The sequence below is a fragment of the Siniperca chuatsi genome, linkage group LG12 (assembly GCF_020085105.1).
Source record: "Siniperca chuatsi isolate FFG_IHB_CAS linkage group LG12, ASM2008510v1, whole genome shotgun sequence".
NCBI classification, from domain to species: Eukaryota; Metazoa; Chordata; class Actinopteri; order Centrarchiformes; family Sinipercidae; genus Siniperca; species Siniperca chuatsi.
In genome coordinates, this window is record NC_058053.1 from 25,572,736 (window position 1) to 25,592,454 (window position 19,719).

The 19,719-nt window shown below is 40.9% G+C and overlaps 2 protein-coding genes across 9 annotated transcripts in view; both read right to left on the minus strand.

Annotated features, from left to right (window-relative positions):
- The window catches only part of itgb5 (integrin, beta 5), a 46,640-nt gene extending 41,533 nt beyond the window's left edge, over nucleotides 1-5,107 (minus strand). The window contains exons 1-6 of the mRNA XM_044216694.1: nucleotides 4,444-5,107; nucleotides 3,505-3,590; nucleotides 3,133-3,340; nucleotides 2,742-2,991; nucleotides 1,656-1,824; nucleotides 15-176 (exon numbers count right to left, since the gene is read on the minus strand). Of these exons, the coding sequence (XP_044072629.1) occupies nucleotides 15-176; nucleotides 1,656-1,824; nucleotides 2,742-2,991; nucleotides 3,133-3,340; nucleotides 3,505-3,590; nucleotides 4,444-4,522 (954 nt within the window). The 5' untranslated portion in view covers nucleotides 4,523-5,107. The remainder of the gene's footprint in view (nucleotides 1-14; nucleotides 177-1,655; nucleotides 1,825-2,741; nucleotides 2,992-3,132; nucleotides 3,341-3,504; nucleotides 3,591-4,443) is intronic.
- A 472-nt stretch (nucleotides 5,108-5,579) lies between these two features.
- rbm44 (RNA binding motif protein 44) lies at nucleotides 5,580-18,060 on the minus strand. 8 transcript variants are annotated; one of them, XM_044217861.1, is made up of 21 exons: nucleotides 17,310-17,743; nucleotides 16,892-17,051; nucleotides 16,584-16,611; nucleotides 16,257-16,363; nucleotides 15,383-15,457; nucleotides 15,247-15,301; nucleotides 15,110-15,141; nucleotides 14,219-14,421; nucleotides 13,150-13,379; nucleotides 12,136-12,733; nucleotides 11,978-12,039; nucleotides 11,729-11,878; nucleotides 10,394-10,559; nucleotides 10,250-10,284; nucleotides 10,066-10,147; nucleotides 9,788-9,911; nucleotides 9,567-9,698; nucleotides 9,396-9,463; nucleotides 9,108-9,181; nucleotides 8,598-8,820; nucleotides 5,580-6,293 (listed from the first exon to the last, which is right to left on the minus strand). In XM_044217861.1, the coding sequence occupies exons 1-21, from the start codon at nucleotides 17,322-17,324 to the stop codon at nucleotides 6,000-6,002; spliced, it is 2,913 nt and encodes a 970-aa protein (XP_044073796.1). In that variant the 5' UTR covers nucleotides 17,325-17,743; the 3' UTR covers nucleotides 5,580-5,999. The 8 variants fall into 8 exon arrangements, with proteins under 8 accessions (XP_044073796.1, XP_044073797.1, XP_044073798.1 ...); XM_044217862.1 differs by having other exon boundaries at nucleotides 17,182-17,741; XM_044217863.1 differs by lacking the exons at nucleotides 16,892-17,051; nucleotides 17,310-17,743 and adding an exon at nucleotides 17,938-18,060.
- Nucleotides 18,061-19,719: the final 1,659 nt, after the last annotated feature.

Here is a 19,719-nt window from a genome sequence, read left to right on the forward strand (position 1 = left end):
GCAGCTCTTCTTACCATCTTTGTGGAAGCGCTGTACTCGTTCTCGTCATTGAGGTGACACTGTCCATCGTGGGGCTGGACAAGGCCTCCCAGCCTGCCGTCCAGAGCGAGGTGAGGCACATCGTCTGTGGCAAACACCAGCAGGTGGTAGGCCTCCTTTCTCCAACCTATCTTCTCCTGTTTACAGGGAACAGCAGATTGGGATGAAGAGAAGAGATGGTTTTTTTGGTATCCTTCTTGCTTGTGCAGGAGGGTTAAATCTAATCTTGTTACTAGTATTTGGTTTAGTTATTAGGATTACACCAAAGGATGATCTGAAAAAATGATTAAAGCCAGTATGTGTGAAGGAATTTCAATTACTGATGACAGAAACAACATTTCAACACATTAATAATAAAGTAAAAGGCTTTATATCCTGGGTCATACCGGATTCCTTATCACTTCCCACAAGGTTGAGAACCACTGATCCAAACACACACAAAACAGTGAGGGTGCAGCAAAAGCCAGAGGTTTCTGCCACAGGCCCAGTCCTGGCCATTATCAATAGGAAACAACAGGCAACAGCAAAGTGAGCATTTGACAGAGTGCTGACTAATGCACGACTCTAAAGTAACATAACATTTCAATCATTGAAGAGAGGGATTTTGTCATTCTTTTGTTCATTATTTGGCCTGTACAGTATACAGTGGAGCTGTGGATGCCCCTATCAGGGCCTCTTTGAAGAGTTATTATAGCATGTGTTTAGCAAAACAGAAACTATGTGGTGTGAGAAGGTTGAGCTTTGCATGTAGGCGCGACAAAAACCAATGACTAGCTCCTGTTGTTCAGGAAATTGAGTAAAAAAGGAAGCAATTAGGAAATAAACATGGACCAGGTATTAAAAGGTTTAAAAAAGTTATTCTAAACAATCACAGCCAACAGAAAAGTCATGTAGGATTTTTACATTATAAAAGATTATAAATCATTATTGTCTGCTTCTAGCATTTCCCTTAGTAAGATCCACATATGGATAGCTGTTCTTAAAAAGAAGCAGCTAATCAGCCTGCCTTTGGTTTTTCTCCCATTAAATAAATCATTTTCTCTGTTAGACACAACGCAACTACTGAATTCAATTTATTTATTTTACGTCACATTCACGTGATTACCTTCACATCGAATTGCTGACCTGACTTTTTTTTATTTAAAAGAAGAACTAGGATCAATCAGGCCTTCGGACAGACACAGTCCAGCCTCCTAACCAGTGAGTGTTTGAAATAGTGCAGCACGAGTAAATTACAAGGCAGGAGCTACTTGGAGGGAGTCATTCTCTTCCTGTAGAAAACAATTAAATTGGGAGAGGAAAACAGGGATATGACTGGGCCTGCGAGAGACTCATCCTCATGTTTAACCAGCTGCACCAGACTGCACTTCCTGTCTTTCCCCCGGTGCTTTTAATTAACAAACAAATAGGCCAGACGCTTGTCACAGGAGCATCTCAGTAGTTTCACAGTGGCTTTCCCCTCCATCTGAACCAAATGTGTGCTGTCACTAAATGCAGCCAAGTCAGGTTTCATTTAAAAGGAGCATTCCAAGAATCTCAGAAGGGCGCTAAATAACACTACTCGACGAATGTAAGCCTCTGAGAGAAGAGAGATCAAGAAATGAGACACTTGTCACCTTACAAACAGCAGCCTGCAGGATGGCGTCAAATCCGCCCTCTGGTGCGTCCCGGTTGCGAGATACCATCTGCTTCTGCACCTCCTCGTTAAAACGGTCCACTTTATCTGTCAGTGAGAGGATGTGGCGGAAACCGAAGGTGGGGACACAGTTGGGGAACAATTTGTATCTGTGCAGGGTGACACAGCACAGAGGTAGAGATCAGGACAATATTCAAAGCAGTTTAACAGTTTGGCCTTGTTTTATCTGTATTTATGCCTTTCATTTATTTACCACCATAAAGCTGACTTGATTTGTATGATATTAATGAAAAATTTGCAAATCAATCCTAGCAGAATTATTCTAAGGGGTCACTGATGGTTCATTTTACTTTGATAATGGCTTAAAATGCAAAATCAGACAGACATTCTTCAAGATCCAGTTGATCTAAATGTATAAGTGGGGGCAGAAGTGAGCTTAGGGGTCAAAATGTTGTCATCTATTCCTTTAAACATTTTCCTGTCATGCTTTACTGTGTGCGCCTGACACACACACACACACACACACACACACACAAAGCCATAACCTAAATGGGAAGTGATGCGCGATGGCAGGCGCTGGGTTAGTGCAGTGCAGTCTCACCTCCGGGGCAAACATCGTGTGCCACAGCTTTTAAGCCTCTATCTAGTCTGTTCTCTTTCAGTTTGCCCTCATCAACAACTCTGAGGAGCACGGGAGCAGAGGGGCCATTTTGAAGAACTGCTCATTCACTCTGCTTTATCAAACATGAAACATCTCTTATTCTTGCAGCTGCAGGATATCTAACTATACATGCTTCATCAATGTGCAAAAATAGAATGTGTGGTAAAGAGTAAATTATTATTTCAGGATTTCCCTTTCCTATCTACTGTGGCACATATACATCACAAGAGAACAGTTCTTAACCTCACATACAGTCTTGTATAAATCTACAGTTTGTTGGTAGGGCTACATTTAAACTGGGCTGCCATACCTTTAATATTAATCTATCCATTAGAATTTGAATCCAAAAGTCATCAAAGCTGCATCCCACTTAAACATGCAGTAAATCCTGCTGCCACTACCCACCCATTGCACGGGTTCTCCTGATACTTGGGTGCTGTGTAGGAGAAGGGGGACATGTTTTTGTCCACAAAGGAACCAAAGCCCAGCCTGAAGTTGCTGGTGAGCTTGCCCATTTCCTGGGCCAGCTTGGTACCCAAGTTACGGATAGTGTCCAGATCATCTTTCATGGAAAGAGAGAGGTCCATCAGGTAGTAGAGATCCACTGGGTAGTCCTCCACCTGCCGCACCTGCAGCCCAAACCACGTCTGGTCTCCTGGATGGGCAGGTGGAAAGACTCTGTTAGCTGGTTTACTCACAAAAACATGTGAGCGTTGAGGATGATTCTTTTTTAACTGCACCTTCTCTCATGCATGTGCAACGGTTATTCCTGAATCTGTGTGTGTAAAATACTTACCCGGCCGCAGACTGAGAGAGATCTTCTGAGGCATAATCTGGACGACATCGTACTGGGTCGACCCGGACCCTTTAGAACTCAGGGGCATGTTCTGCAGGACAGAAATGCTGCTGGTGGGGTACTCGATGAACCGCGCCTCGCAGCCCCTCTTCTGCAGGTTTTGACTAAAATCGCACCGTAACGTCAGAGTCCGCCCCCTCCCAAAATCCTAAAGGATGGAAAGCCACAAACCTTGCATCACTGATTGTTGTAACTCATGAAACTATAATGACACATGTGGCCTATAATCGTTATTTAACATCTGTGGAAACTGTACACTGTACCTCCACAGTGTATAAATCCTGAAAATAAAGCAGCAGATTTAAACTATACCTCTTGCGCGCACCAGGCGCAACTGGGGTGAATCAGGAGGCATTCTTCACAGGACGTAGCGCTGCCACTCATACACATGTTAAGACCTGAGAAGAGGTGGGCAGGGATCATAGACAGGGATGGTTACAGTATTGAGACTGAAATCCCTAATCTATTTCTATAAGGACTTAAAATTAGAGACCAGAAAAACAGAAACCCCTGTGCACAGTAATGCAATCAAATACAAAACTTACTTTGTGAAAATGCTAATTTTTGTGTCTGGGGGGTGTTTATTCAGCTCTATGGTGATGTTTGAAACTTTACTTTGTGGTGTTGCACTGGAGTGCACTATACTGTAGAGTGTTTCTAGTATTTATTTGTATATGTAAATGAGGTAGACAAAATGTTAGAGACATCTCAGAATATACATGCAGCCCAATAAACCAGGCCTGCCACTGACACAGTGGCAACCATTATATTCACACAGCAAGTCTGCATGACATTGCACAGGTGTATGCACGGGTGCTTCTATTTTTCAGGTCAGTCAGTGTACTGCTTGTGGTACAAAATGATAACATTTCCATAACTGTTGGCATTTGATTGTTACATTCCTTCGACATAAAGGCCTATGGCGACCTGTAAGCCTGTGTGTGTGTGTGGCATATCTAAAACTGTTATGTTACACAATTCCTTCATTACTTTTTAATATTACTGCGAGCCAAATATATAGTATTTCTACTTCTTCTCAGTCATCTCCACTGTAAACCGCCAGTAAACATGAACAACCAAATGTTGACTTGTGTCTCTCGCCTCCATGTGGCTCGTTTACACTAGGTCTCAACTGCGCGTGTGTGTGTGTGTGTGTGTGCACCAAACACTGGCTGATGTATTTGCAAAAACCGGGCTGATAGTAAATACTAGAGAATTTATTGCAAAGCGGACAAGCCTGCTTTGTCCTACCTCTAGCAGTGTGCAGAAATGTTTCCAGAAGCACGCAGCACAGAGCCGCTCGCCACATCCACGTCCCCGGGCTCCACATGGTGCCACTCGGCGTGTTTATCAACGGATTTCTATCTCTATTCGCAGATGACACCGATTTATTACTTTACCATCAGACCTCTCGTTGGCTTTAGTCCTGTTGATCAGTGCAAACCACAACAGCAAAGTGTGCTTAGACCATCTCAGCGCCACTGAAGCTGTTTATTTGTCGGCTCATACAGAGGGATCCGTGTAAAGGCAGGGACAGTTTTCCATTGTTTTAAAGTATGCAGAAAGCCAGCGCTCCGCACAGTCCTGTTGATCCGCTTCTTAAACTCCGGTCCGCTGAGTTTCCCTCTACAGCCTTCCACGTCTCGACTACTTCACCCATAGCTGACAGCAACTCCAAAACTTCTCCATCGATTTCACGACACGGTCAAACTGTATGCACAAGTGAACCGCAGATCCCGATAGATAAATAAATGCATACGAGCCCAGCAGTGACTTTCTTTCCCAGATTTGAGTTGCTTTCTCGGTTGGTCCGGTTCGCGTCCCAGCTGGAATCTCCGCCCATTTCAGACTAGGGATTACATTAACCCATTCGTCGCTTTGTTGATCAGTTGGCACCATATTGTGGTTGACACCCGCACAGCCCTGCCTGCAGTTTGTGCGGACACCTAGCGGTGGCTCTCTAGGACTGGTCCAGGAACCGTCAGGGGGGCATGGATTTGTTGCTGTTGTGGACAGCAGCATGACTAGCAGATCAATTTCCTCATTTGTTGTTACACTGGCTGCTTGCATCAACAAGCATTACAATGCAGCACAGTTGAAGGGTGATACAGTGCTCATTTAGTACTAATCTAAGGAGTCAATTTACCTCAGGCACCCTAGTCCACCCCAAACTCTGGTCAGAGGGAATCCATCGTCACCTGGCTTTACTTCTAACTGAAAATTCATTATTTGAAGTTTGATCAGAGCTCCCTTTAGCTCCTCTTGGTGGCTGGTGTCTACAGTAATTTATGCTATTAGAGTGGTCAATCCAACTAGGACTGTTACTCAAAGAAAGCCCTTGAATCAGACAGGGGGCTCACATTTAGCACAATAAGGAAGAAGGTAAGAACATTTCAATGTGTGTCCTTTTTATTGACAGACATAAAATACAAACAAAGCTGCTGCATATACAACTGTATGCAACCTTCAACAACATTTTATAAATCATAAACTATTTTCTTTAAAACAAATTTAACTGCCGAATAACTGGCAGAGGAGGCACTGTGTGAAGCCCTCAAACTTTCAATGTACCAACTTTTGAAGATCCAAAGACCCTTTAATCAGTAACAATCGATAATCTGATGCTACTTGAAAAGAACAGACACTATGGTAGACTGTAGCAAAGTTTTAGAACAACTTTTTCAGGTTTTTAGATTCATTGCTTCCCCCTTCTTTGAAATATTTGACTAGTAAAGAAAAACTTGAGGGGTTGTGATGCTTTTCTAACAAATCACTGGTACCAACTTAAGTTTTGGAGCCCTGCTTCCTCATAACTGCGTGGCACTCGATGGCCTGGTCAGAAGCTTGGACGTCATCTCGCTGATGGTCCTGAGAGGCAGGCCGCTGAGGACGCCCTTGTGCTTGGCCTTCAGCTCAATCAGAGCATCCACAATCCTCTGCCTTCCAATGTCTGGGTGGCGCTGTGTCAGCTCTGCCATCAGGGTGTCGAAGCTGCCCATGGTGCCATAGTGTTGGGGCACACAGGTTCCCTTTGCCGTGGGGGAGATGCAGACCACCTTCCTGCTCTTAATGCTGGAGCTGAGCCATGGCTGAGTTATCAGCTAGAGATGACAGAACAGATTTTTCTTGACATAAGAGCAGAGAATTAATCAATCCCAAAGCATAAAAAAACATATACAACTGTTTAAATTTCCAGGTTTATGTCAAATGAATATATTAACCTACAAGGCCATTATATTCTATTTTAAGGCTGCAACCAAGCAGCGACCTCCAGGCTGAAAATTAAGACAACGCAAAGAGCCAAAAACTGCAGTTCCTCAAATGGCCACTTGAGGCTGGCTCCAAAAGGCAAGTCAATCTCATTAACCCCCATGTTAAAATGCCCAACTTCACAGCAGAAAGAAAACATTTTACAGTCTGGTATAAAAAAAGGTTTCAGTCTCTATAGTTAATTTCCCCGTTCGTGACAACTGTGAGGGGGGTGAATTTCTATATAATTCACCCATTTAAATTATATTAAGGTTTAAAGTTATGCATAATTAAGGACGTGGCCACTTTGAGTGACAGGTGGGTACTCTCAGGCGGCTAGCGGCCAGGTGCATCATCAACCAGGCTTCATTCGGCCGTCTCAGCGCCACCTCTTTGCCTATTTTTGGATTAGCCAGAGTCAGGGTCTGCCAAGATGGCGACGGCCGGAGCCGCCCACTTTGAGCTTCACAACGGCTCTTCAGAAACCTATGGGTGACGTCACGGACACTACGTCCCTGTTTTATACAGTCTATGGCTGCAACTAATGATTATTTTCATTATCGATTAATCTGCTGATTATCTTTTTGACAAATCAAATAATCATTGTCCATAAAATGTCAGAAAACTGTGAAAATAGCCCAGTATAATTTCCAAGGTCACTTCTTTGTTTAATCTGATCAACAGTCCAAAATTTAAAGATTTTCAGCTCACTTTCATATATAACAACGAAAAGCAGCAAATCCTCACATTTGAGAAGCTGAAATCAGAGAGCATTGGGCATTTTTGCTTTAAAATTGAAAAGTTTAATCAATTATCAAAATAGTTGCCTTAATGTTTTATGGATTGACTAATTGTTTGAGCTGGGGTTTTTTTAGCATTCGTCACACAGCAAGAACTGCCAGGGGCCCTGGGTTTAAGGGCCAAGACACCAGTGACCCCGGTTTCCATCCAGGGGGTCAGTGTGGACATTGTAGAGGATTACAAGTACCTGGGAGTACACTTGGACAATAAACTGGACTGGGCCAAGAACACTGAAGCTGTTTACAGGAAGGGCCAGAGCCGCCTCTACTTTCTGAGGAGGCTGAGGTCCTTCAACATCTGCCGGACAATGCTGAGGATGTTTTATGAGTCTGTGCTGGCCAGTGCTTTCCTGTATCCTGTTGCATGCTGGGGCAGAAGGTTGAAGGTAGCGGACGCCAACAGACTCAAACTGATCCGTAAGGCCAGTGACATTGTGGGGGTGGAGCTGGACTCTCTGGCGGTGGTGTCAGAGAGGAGGATGCTGGCCAAACTACACGCCATCTTGGACAGTGTCTCCCACGCACTCCATGACATGCTGGTCATGCAAAGGAGTACCTTCAGCAGAAGACTCATCCCCCCACAATGCACCACAGAGCGCCACAGGAAGTCATTCCTGCCTGTGGCCATCAGACTCTTTAACTCCTCCCTCTAAGTGTCAGTCTGTATGACCCTAAGTCATTAAACTGGACATTGATCATTACATCTCTGCAATACTTGACATAATTGTGCAATATTCTGTGTTAAAACTCCTGTGCAATATACTTCAGTTTAAAATTCCCTATTGATATTTATTCATACCTCTATTACTGCTGTTGCAATATCCTCTGTCTCATTATAATCTTAATAAGCTACACTTAACTTGTCAGTTCATGCACTATTACTTTATACTGTATTATCATCAACTGGTAAACCCACTTTGTACTTCACACTTATTTTATACTTATACCCACTTGGTACTTAATTTATTTTCTGACCTGTATTGTAGTGTATTATATATTTTTTTTTGCTTAGTATTCCTGTGTGCCCTGACGTGACAGTGAGCTGCTGCAACAAAAGAGTTTCCCCTCGGGGATCAATAAAGTATTTCTGATTCTGATTACTCAATACACATGGCCAGCAACCTTTTTACTAAATCTGTCCTGATTTTCAGGATTTAAAGCAGCTGTATCTGTTCAGCTCCAAATGCAGATTTAAAAAAAATGCTATAACTGATAATACAGCATGTGCAGTAGATCATTTCAAGAGGCGCAATCCATGATGCCAGAATTTACACTTCATTGCTAACATTTTCTACCTATGTCCACCAGTTTCTCTACATGTAAATCATCTCATTCTTTTCCTGCTCATATTCTCACCGTTCTTTTAGTGTTGCTGGAGTCAGGCTTGGAGGTTTGTGGTTTGGTGGTATCCTGTGAAGGCTCGGGCCCACTGATGGAGGCTGAGGCCTGACTGCGACTCCCACCAATGGCTCGGTTGATGTGCTCCACATGTAAAGTATGGCCTTGCATGCTGCAGCCATTCAGCTCTCTCACCGCAGCCTCGGCAGATTGGGGTCCACTTATCATCACTATGGCAACTCTAGAGAATTCAGCCAGCGAGACAGGCAGTTGTTACACTGACATTAATGTGTCCATTTGGGAAGCAAGTTGCTGCTTCAACAGCTACATGAAGCGTCTGACTTAGCTAACTGACACCAATGAATAAGGACTTTAGACAAAACAGGTAACAAAACCTTACACATAGCTAAAGCTGAGGAACATTTGTGACTGCTAGATGCAACAACACATGAATCTAATGCATGGACGACGGAGTAAAAGTAATGTGTGTTACAATAGATGTTCTCAGATATCAGAGCAGTAGCTTACCTCAAATCATTCTTTAAAGCAGAGATGCTGACTTCAGAGGCATGGTATTTCTCAAACCACAGCATCACATCACTCTGGCAAAGACAAAGTTGTATTTACAGCCTATACTGCCCTCTGCTGGCTATACTGGTACTATACAATGTATTAAGGTGAAATGAACAAAATCTGAATTTCTATTTAAAATTTCCGACAAATATTTAATTACATGTGTCTATAATAACACTTATACTTATACTACTCCGAGATGGTAATGTTTGAACAGTCAGCAGCAGAAATGTACAAACTCACCTCTGTCACATTACTGGGCAGGTTGGAAACACAGAGTAATGTGCTCTTGGCCTCCTCGCTGGCTGATTCTGTGGTTTAAAGAAATTCACCACTAAGCATCTGATCCAAAATGAATTCAAAATCTCTACATTTGCAGCTATAGTGCTTTAGCGACATTCACTGACCCCTTACCATTGTTCTTATCTTTTAGGATCACTGTTGGGTCCTCTCCCGTCTCAGCAGCTACTGCAGGTCCTGCAGGCTCCAGGTCCTCTTCGGCATCATACCACGCCTCACGCGTGTTGACCTCTTTGCATGCAGCTGCTGTTCACACAAAGAATGGCGCACCTTTGATTTAATCAACTACTTCCCAGGTAATTATTTAAAAATGTGAGAGGGATGCTTTTGCTTACTTGTCTCCTTTTCTTCTTGCTTGCGCGCATTATGGATAGCATCTCTATCCTGGGGGACAACAGTGACAGCTCTACTTACTTTGCTGTTCTCCTTCTTGATCTGTTTTTCCTTTCTCTGACTATGCTGGGAAAGAAAAGAGCCAAACACTAAAGCTGTTCAAACTGATGAGGACTAAATGCCAAATTGGGTTCAATAAGCGGCACTAAAGCAACACCAAGCTGCTCAAAGATTTGGTTTTAGTAGTACTTTTCTTTGTCATCTCAGTCTCTAAGCATACCTGGCAGCCATTTCTGCTTTTATTTTCAGGACATCCGTTTTCCTCATCTGATGTATTATGTTGCTGTGGCTCCTGGGAGGTCCTTGGGATCAGGAAAAACAACATTACAAAGTCAAATGCCTAGTCTGATAAACCGTTGAAATTGAATTACATCAGACACAAATGCATGTATATGCAAACATACCAAGATGGAATATTTCCCAGCATATCACCAATAATCTAAACAGGGACAACAGAGAATTAGACATCGACTATTACAGCTGTGGTTAAAATATAGGAAATCACCAACAGTTTTAAGTATTTAGACATTTAGTAGGCTGAGCCTTACCTGTGCAGGGATGTAACTTGCTCCTGTGGTTATCTTCTCAGAGTCAACAGACAGAGGCTTAAGTTGCTGCAGAGGAACCCCTGCCGAGATCTTATCCTTCATCTGATTATAGTCAGATTCCAGTTTTTGCAGAACACTTGCAATGTTTTCAGGAGGGTTCTTTGGCCTACAGAGAAAGGGGAATAATAAAAGTAGATACTAGTTGGCCTAAACAGCTGGCTTCCCTTTGCATTTTAACAGAGGTGGGAGTAAGTCACACATGTGCAAGTCACAAGCAAGTCCCAAGTCACTGTGTTTAGACTCAAGCAAGTCGAGTCACTGCTAAATGTCAAGACGTTCATGGTTTGCGGTCATTTTGAGACTCTGTATTGATATCAATGCAAAAACATTCATCATTACGGATGAGTCCTCCTGCTCCTCCTCCTGCACGGCAGTGCATGCTCTACCCAGGCGCCAAGCCTCGCCTAAACCAAACTAAGTATTTCCATTGTCCAGAGTTTATAGAGAAAAATATACGCTCTGAATGGGTTGATGAGGCAGGGATGCAAAGCAAGCACTTCACTACGGTTGCCAGCTGGGCATAACTATTACTATGATTACTATTTTCTGCTGTGGATTGTATAGACTAAAAGCCTACATCCATTAATTTACAACACTGAAATTTTAATCCTCAAGGAAAAATACCTTTTTTTTGCCTGATCTAGCAGGATTGCATTTGTCACACAGTTGATTAGAGAGAGGGAGAGTAGCTGAGTTACACTGACTTTGAACTAGTGAGGGGCCGTGAGCAGAATTATGACGCTCTGTCTTGAAAATCTGTTAATTCATAAGCTGTCTGAATCAGAAATCTTTCATTCTGGCGCTTTTGTGCCACAGTATCATGCTTAACTAAGCAGCTATAGCCAGTTTTAATACCTATCACATGGAATGACTATTGAGCGATGGCTTCTCAGAAAAAGTATTCCAGCTCAAGACTTGGGCCAACAGGAGGTTTCTCAAGGTGGGTCACCTGAAAGTCCGACAGAAGCGCCATCAACTGAGAAATGCTAGGCACCTGCAGTTCCAACTGAGCTGAAATTTGTTCTCTGCATTTAACCCATCCTGAGTACTAGGAGCAGTTGGCAGCGCCCGGGGGAACAACTCCAGTTCTAAGCCAGCGCCTTGGTCAACAGCACTGACAGGAGAATTAACCTAACGTACATACTTTATTTTGATGAAATTACTAATTTACATTACAAAAATTATGTTATACTTGACACCCATTAAGTGTCTCAGTTGAAGAGCAAAGGTAAACACAGGTAAACTCTGATCAATATTGATCTGATGTCTCCTTACATTTGGGTGAGCTGGCCTCCCTCAGCAGAGGTATGGTAGAGTCTCCAGCAGTGCTGTCTGCACATGCTGTACTGCAGGGCCAGTAGGCACAGCTCTGCTTGCTGAGTACGCTGGAGACAGTCACATTCCTTTTTCAAATTACAACACGAACTGGAAATAAAATAATATAATTAAAGATATTAGTCCTACTGCTGAAGAAATTCCTTGGGGGCAAGTCTAACGTAGGACTGTGTGTATCTGATACATTACCTTTTCATTTTCGCTTTTTGCTCTCTCAGTTCCTCTTTAGCCATCTTTAGTTTGATAAATTCCTGAAATGTAAAAAAATTAAAATAAATAAATAATAATAGGTTGTGTAACGTTTTGCTGGAGCTACTATAATGATTGCTCTTTGGTTTCAACCTTACCTCAGCGAGGTAGTCCAGATCTGCCATGTGGACTTCAGTAATGACATGCTTGTCAGATGTTCCTAGGTCCTCAGTTTGGGTGAAAGCTGACATGCACAGTGCCAGCTCAGTGCCAACCATAATGTCACAGGTAGTAACGCCTGGCATAGGCGAGGTGTACTTTTCTGCAGTGTTCGTCTTGATGACAGACTGATCAGACGTCAGGGTCTCCCTGCTGGCTGCCAGTGCTTTATTATTAGTGGTGACTGGATATGAGTGAACCCTATTAGCATGCGGTTTCACATCTTCGCTGGCCAGACAGACAAGTATGCTGTTATCGTCCTCCCTGATGCTGTGGAAGTTGTCACTCCGATCCTCAAAGCTTAAGCTAGCTTCATCATCATCATCATCTACGGTGTACTCATTACCATAGACCATGTGATCCTGATACCCCTCCTTTGTTCTATTTCCCTCAACTGGGTCCAGAAGAGAGCTGGCCTGTTCTGGCTCTACTGACTGAATAACGCTCCTGTCATTGTACTCTGAACCATCCATTTGGATACCGGCAAAGCTGTAGTACTCAGAAGTAGACTCGTTCTCAACTGTTGGCCATTCTGACCTGTAACATGAAACAGTGTTGCTCATAATCAACATGAACTCAACTTGCACACTTAGATGAAACACAGAACAGTAGACCTGAAAGAGTTTCATAAACAAATACACTTACATGTGAACACATCAAATACTTTACAGAAATGTAATAACAGACAAAGTTTATTGATATTAAGACCTTAAGTAAAAGCCATTTAAACTACAAAATGGACACACAAGAGTGAAGTGACATATCTTCTGTAGTTAGATATGTTTTGCCCTGGTTTATCAGGGTATGACTTTTAGACTAGTTCTCAAACTGATGAATTACAAGGCAATTTATAATTCCCAGATATATATCTAAAATGTAAATTAAAAAAAGAGCCTAGATGGGCATGGAATTAACATATTACAAATTTTGTCAGCCATAAGATGCATACTCACGGAAATGGACTGACTTCAGCATATGTGAAGTTAACACTCTGCCCTTGTGTCATTACAATCTGGCTCCTGAGCTCAGGCTTTCCCCCCTGTCTGCATCTTTCCAGCTCTTTGTCCACAGAAAAGCTCGCCAGGGCTGCTGGACCCTTGCACACAGCTGCACTGCTGCTACTGCTAACCATCTGCCATGATGGTCTTCTTTCGTTGTTCAGCTGGGACAGATGTGAACCTTCCTGTATTATTCATATTTTTACCAAAAAAGGGAATTGCACATTTACAACTTAGAAACAGGTAAAGACTATACCAGTGTTATAACTTCAGCTGTTTAATATACATACAGAAAACCATTGGTGGAATGTAACTAAGTACATTTACTCAAGTACTGTACTTAAATCTAAATTCAAGGTACTTGTACAGTACTTCCATTTTATGCAACTTTCTACTTCTAGTCTACTACATTTGTCTGACAGCTTTAGTTATTAGTTACTTTTCAGATTAAAATTTCCAAATTTGGTGATTTTGAATGTGAATGTTTGTGATAAACTGAAGGATGAAGTTTTCCTTTATGCGTTGTGAAAATTCTCCTACTTGTTAAGCTAAATAAACTCTTTAACCCCCCCTCGGATCAGCAGGAAAATGCATCGTCACAGAGCTGAAAACAGGCTGTTTCTCTGAGCTCATGAAAAGTTGACTTTGTAGAGATACGTGGTTCTCACAGGACAGCGACGCTACAAACATATGATCTTATAGACCATGATGCATTGCTGGAGATTAAAACTACCCAACAGTATATAAAAGTAGTTAAAATTAGCTCAACCTTAAACAGCAGTAAAATGCAACAGATACATTATTGCAGCAGTAATATTAATCCAGAAACATCAGATATAATAAGAAAACAGTGACAGGAGCATTTTACTGCTCAATGAGGACTTTTGATACTTTAGGTACATTTAGCTGATAATACTTAGATACTTTTACTTGTAGTGGAGTATTTTCACAGTGTGGTGTTAGTACTTTTACTTAAGCAAAGGATCTGAATACTTCTTCCACCACTGCAGAAAACTGTTTATACCCTCACTTTCTGGGCCTTCTGATGGTTTGGTTCCTGTATGATGGGGCTGTTGAACGCTGGTTGGACGCCGTCTGGCAGGGGGACTAGCTGTTCCTCATGTGGATGTTTTTGTGATCCATCCCAGCTGCTGCTACAGCCAAGCAAGGTTAAAGTCTCCCTCACATTATTGGGAAGCATCTCCAACGGATGTGTTTGGGGCATTTCTTGCAAGAGGAGCAAATAAATAGAACTGTTAAGTTGAAGCTTTACTAGTATGAAAGTTGGGTTTTAATGTAAGCCTAGTCCTAGACTAAAATGTTTTTCATTGATTTCTGCATGCAAGTTATTCATCCAAGTAGCACAATGTCAAGACAATGATTTATCCACTGGCCTGAGGTTGTAGACTTGCCACATGAGTCATAGTTTTAAGTTACAGTCCGTTACAAATTACATTACCCGGAAAACTGACTCTACAAAACAATTTGTGAAATTTTTATTCCAATTTTATGACGTAGGGTGGAACAAGTTTCTGGTACTGGTAGTAATACTGATGCTGGGTAATTGAAAGAAAGAGGACGGAGATGTAGCAGAGCGCTAGCAGCTTTCCAGACAAAGCTTCTGTTTGCTGTGTTGGAATTTAAAGGGCTTTTGTGAAGTAGCCCCATTTTCTGTTTGGCAAGCTGATGACTCACTGGGATATCTCCCACCACAGGACGTGTAACCTGAGTTACAGTACCTGTTCATCCATCAGTACCACTACCAGTGACACATTTATGCAAAGAAACAAAACAAAATCTGAATAATGCATTTAGAATCTCAGATGTTTGTTTGTCTTTGAAAATCATATTTAGTGCTTAGATAAATAAAATTAAAAAATAGCATCACTGGCAGTGTATAAGATTTGCATATTACCACATCTGCACTTTGCTCCTGACGCTCTAGATCTGAGAATAAAAAAGTTTGAACAATAAATCACTGTAAAATGATAAAACCATAACCTCATTTGATGTAGTGTGCTATCAATTCACTGCATTTACTGTGAGACATACATTTGCTTGTTGGAGGTCATGGTTGGCTGGGCAGGACTGGTACTTCCAATGTTACCTGCATTGTTTGTAAATAAAAACTGTCATTGTTTAATCTGTGCACAGCTATTGGAAGGTTATAGCAGTTTAACAGACTTACACTTCACATAAACATGATGCGTAGACATTTCTAGGGCAGGATGTCTTTTCAGGAACTGGTGAAACCCTCCGTCATCTAGGAGAAAAGGACAACAATTCCATTGAATTTGACTGATATTAATCTTACAATTTTAAACATACGAAAATGGGCTGCCACCTTTACCCCAAATGACCTTCCCCTAGATTACACAGTGGTGGGCACTGGCAGTTATTGTTTAGATGAAAATGATGGCCACAGGCGTTGCTCTTTTCATTGTTCACTGCCAAAGTTTTTCAGTTTCCATTTAGAAGGCAAAGAAAGAAGGGAAGGAAAGAAAGGGTCTCAGGATAGTAGGTGTTGTCGATTAATTAGAGAATAATTTTCTCGATTACTCCCCCCCCCCCGTATAAATTTAGTATGCATGTTCAATCAATGACTAATAGATTAATAGTTTGATCTATTAAATGTCATAAAATAAGGGAAAATGCCCCTCATAACGTCGTGGAGTCCAAGGTGACCTCTTCAAAAAGGTCTTGCTCTGGCAACCCAAAGACATTTGATTTACAATTAGATAATGACCAAAGAAAGCAGCAAATCCTCACACTGGAGAAGCTGGAACCAGAGAATGATTGGTACTCTGCCTGAAAGATAACTTGACAGTTAATCAATTATCAAAATTGTTGCCAATAAATTTTCTGTCAACTAAAAAAAAAAAAAAAAAAAAAAATCAATTAACTGATCATGTCAGCTCCGGTGTGTTGTACAGACTGTACAGATTAGGGCTAAGGTGGGCACAAGTGGTCTGAACAGGCTTAGCCTTGCTCCTATACTCATCAGTTCAAAAATGTACAGAGCAGATGCGACTTTGGACTGATGTGACTGCAATGAAACATACCTTGTATGATCTTTCTGTCCTCTGGAGACAAACTGAGATACCAACCCAGCAGCGTTGGGTCAGTTAAGGATAGGTATGGATGAGCATCCACCAAATCATATACTGACCTGTAAAATGCCAAATAGCTCTTGGTTATTCATGGTCATTTAAACTTTATAATATATATATATATATATATATATATATATATATATATATATATATATATATATATATATATATATATATAGAGAGAGAGAGAGAGAGAGAGAGAGAGAGAGAGAGAGAGAGAGAGAGAGAGAGAGAGAGAGAGAGTGTGTGTGTGTGTGTGAGGATATAGCTGCATACCTATCCAGAAAGAATTTCCTGCTATTTTCTGTTGATGAAGAAACACCAGTTAGATGAATTAATGGCGTCCTGGACAAAATGTGTTATTGCGAACAAGTTTGCTATGACAATATTGATTTGTATGTAATGTTAACAAATGAAATCTACAGCCCACCAGAAACATTATACATTCACAGCCCCCTGCAGTAGCAAAAATGATGGGATAAGTCAGAAATAACTGTGTATCTTTGACCTAAATATTTACTTTACGGCTGAAATTACTTTTAAAAGACATCTTCAAAGTAATAACAGTATGTTCGGGGACTTACTTGGACTTGGCTTTTCAATCACTGTATTGTAAAAAGAGGGTATCACCCGCGACGGCACCACCACGCCCGCATAGTCACTTGCCATGTATGATGGCCTATGTCCTAGGCTAGGAACAGTCACCTCATAGGGTAACGTGAGTGGAAAGCTTGGCCACACTGTCTGAAAAACAGTCATGGGTTGAGTTTTCGAAAAAGTCGTCCAAAAATAAAAATAAGGAGTCGTTAAGGTCGACAAAGTGTTAGCAACATAGTGTGACGCCATTACAACGACGTAAAATTAGCTAACTTACCTTAACGTTAGCTAAACGTTAGCTAACTTAGCTAACATAACTTAGCTAACTTGGCACAAAGGATAACGCCAAAGTTATCTAAAAACTAACGTCAATTAACTTGAATGTCACACGCTTGTTAACGTTACCTGCTGTGTTGTCATTTTCACCGTTTTTACAAAATATCAAACGAAATAGCGGACTTCAGTTGCAATAACGTTACTAGTTTGGAGGTGGTGGCGTTAGCTAACTACCTTTCTATTTAAACACCTGGTTAACCTGCCAATTAAATTAATTGGTAGCTAGATTTTGTGGCGTTTAAAGGGTCTGTCCACCCAAATAAGGAACAAAACCACTTCCTCACTTCTGTCTAACGTTAATGGTATCCAGCCATGCAGTTAATTTAGCTTTGACTTAATTTATTTATTTTAAGTTTGACATTTTTGCCTCCCCAGTATCTTTACACAGGACTATAATTTGTAAATGTTAACGTTACACTATTGGAAAATTACAAGAAACTGTCCCTGGTAATCTGGATAATCAACAGATCTTGTTTTGAACAGTTTTCATAGGCACTATTTCTTCCGTGAAAGTAGGTCCAAGGCAACATTTAGCTAATTCGCCTCCATTTTAAGCAGAAATCGCAGAGACAGATATCTCAAAACCTGGGCAAATCAAACTTATAACTATCTCCGTGATTAGATACCAAAGTTTTTTGTTTGTTTGTTGTTGTTTTTTTGTAGTTCAGTTGAAAATAATAGTTTAATAGTAACCCACCTCACACAGCCTGCCAGGCGGTGGCGCTACAGGTAGCAGTTAGCAGATTTGTAACTGTTAATAATGGCGGTTGGAAAGTTATCAGGGTGATTGCTACACATTTAGCTGCAGTAAGTAACACACCTTTTCCTCACTTCCTCTCAGCTAAATCGAAAGAAATATGAGGATGGAGGAAGAACTGACCCACAGTACATAGCCACAGTGCCTTAATTAGCTTGCCCTTCATTCACCTTTTGAAGCACTGGAAGTTGGGGCACTAATTAAACCTCAGTAGACTACTTTTTTTTTGGTACTGGCTGAAATTTATCCACACAACTAATGCTGTCAAGTTTCTGGTCAGATTTGTCATCTTGTTGACTTATTCTTCGATCCAAAGGTTTCAAATTTAAACCAGAATTTGCCCAATTTTACACTATTTTATTCAGGCAAATTTTTTTGTACAGCTCTTTGTGTTTAAATGACATTTAACATTTGAGAGATTTGGCCTCTTTTATGAAATTTGGTAAGGGGCTTGTAGAAAAACGTGTTTATACTGTATTTACCAAAGTAGTAGTAGGAATCTGCTTTGGTAAGTTTATTTGGTAAATCTACTAAAAGTATTGTTTTGGTATCAGTTCTGAAACTCAGGTATTGTTATGAACCTATAAGCCGTGCAGCTAAAACTAAACACAAATCTTATATTGTCCCTGTATGCCATTATCATGGTACAATATCACTGTCAGGCTCTGCCAAACAACGTAAAACATTATTTTTTCATTTCATCAAATCATAAAAACTTGAATGCTTAAACTGGTTAAGTATTGTCCAATACATTTGTGGAGGTTGGTGTATGATTTTAAAACCCCCATTAATCAGCCCACTAAACTAAAAGGTCTTCCCCTATTTCATTACAGCCCCATTATTCACTAAACAGGGGAAACCCACACTGAACAGAATATGAAATAGCACTGGGCTAATAACATTTACATTTTCAACAAGGATCTCATCAGACAGGGAATTCCCAATCCTAACCTGAATAGTTTGCTCACATACAACATTTTTAATCCAGTTAAACATCTTTTCCCTCACTCCAGTATCATACAGTTTTATTATTAACCCATCCTACCATTGCATGTCATATGTCTTTTCAATATCAAGAAGCACAGCTACAACCGTCTCCTCATTCACAATGGCTTTTTAAATGCCAATATGACTTGAGTAGTAGGTTGTTCCAACCCTAACTCACTCTGATACGGGACAAAACAATCCCCCTCTTTAGCATTTGTACTAATATGTCTTTTGCCAGTTTGCGCCATGTTTAAATATTTCATATCCCATCTTTATCTGGAGTATTGTCTTTTCCTGATTTTTTTGTTTTGGCTCTTTTTAGTTATTGTAATGGTGCAGTATAAAAAAACTCAGTTATGACATCAAAGTTATCTCTTTGTATAATAATTGCATTTCTTCTTTATTACTTTTCCAATTCACATTTTCTAAACTATGTTTTTTTTTTTTTTTACTATGTCTGCCATTACTTTACTATTCACAGTTTTAACCCCACTGAAATGCAGGACTGTTATTGCAGTCTGTCTAGAACTCTACCATTTGGTGAACAAACTTTCTTTAGGTCTGTGTTAGGTCCTTATTCATTACTAAATATCTTCAACTATGTTTTTTCTTTTTTTGTGCGTTCCTGTAAGACCCTTCTTGCTTTAGTTATCACCTGTGTGCTGCAGCATACACTGTTTTACCATATATTATTGATTTGACTCAATTTTCATAACAAAACTTCAACACAAAACT

Coding starts and splice junctions, on each gene's coding strand:
- rbm44 (XM_044217856.1), bottom strand. CDS start 17,153: ATGGCGTCACACTATGTTGCTAACACTTTGTCGACCTTAACGACTCCT. Junction 10,560..11,728: donor GGAGGCCAGCTCACCCAAAT/GTAAGGAGACAT, acceptor CTTTCTCTGTAG/GCCAAAGAACCCTCCTGAAA. Junction 9,912..10,065: donor AAAGCAGAAATGGCTGCCAG/GTATGCTTAGAG, acceptor TTTCTTTCCCAG/CATAGTCAGAGAAAGGAAAA.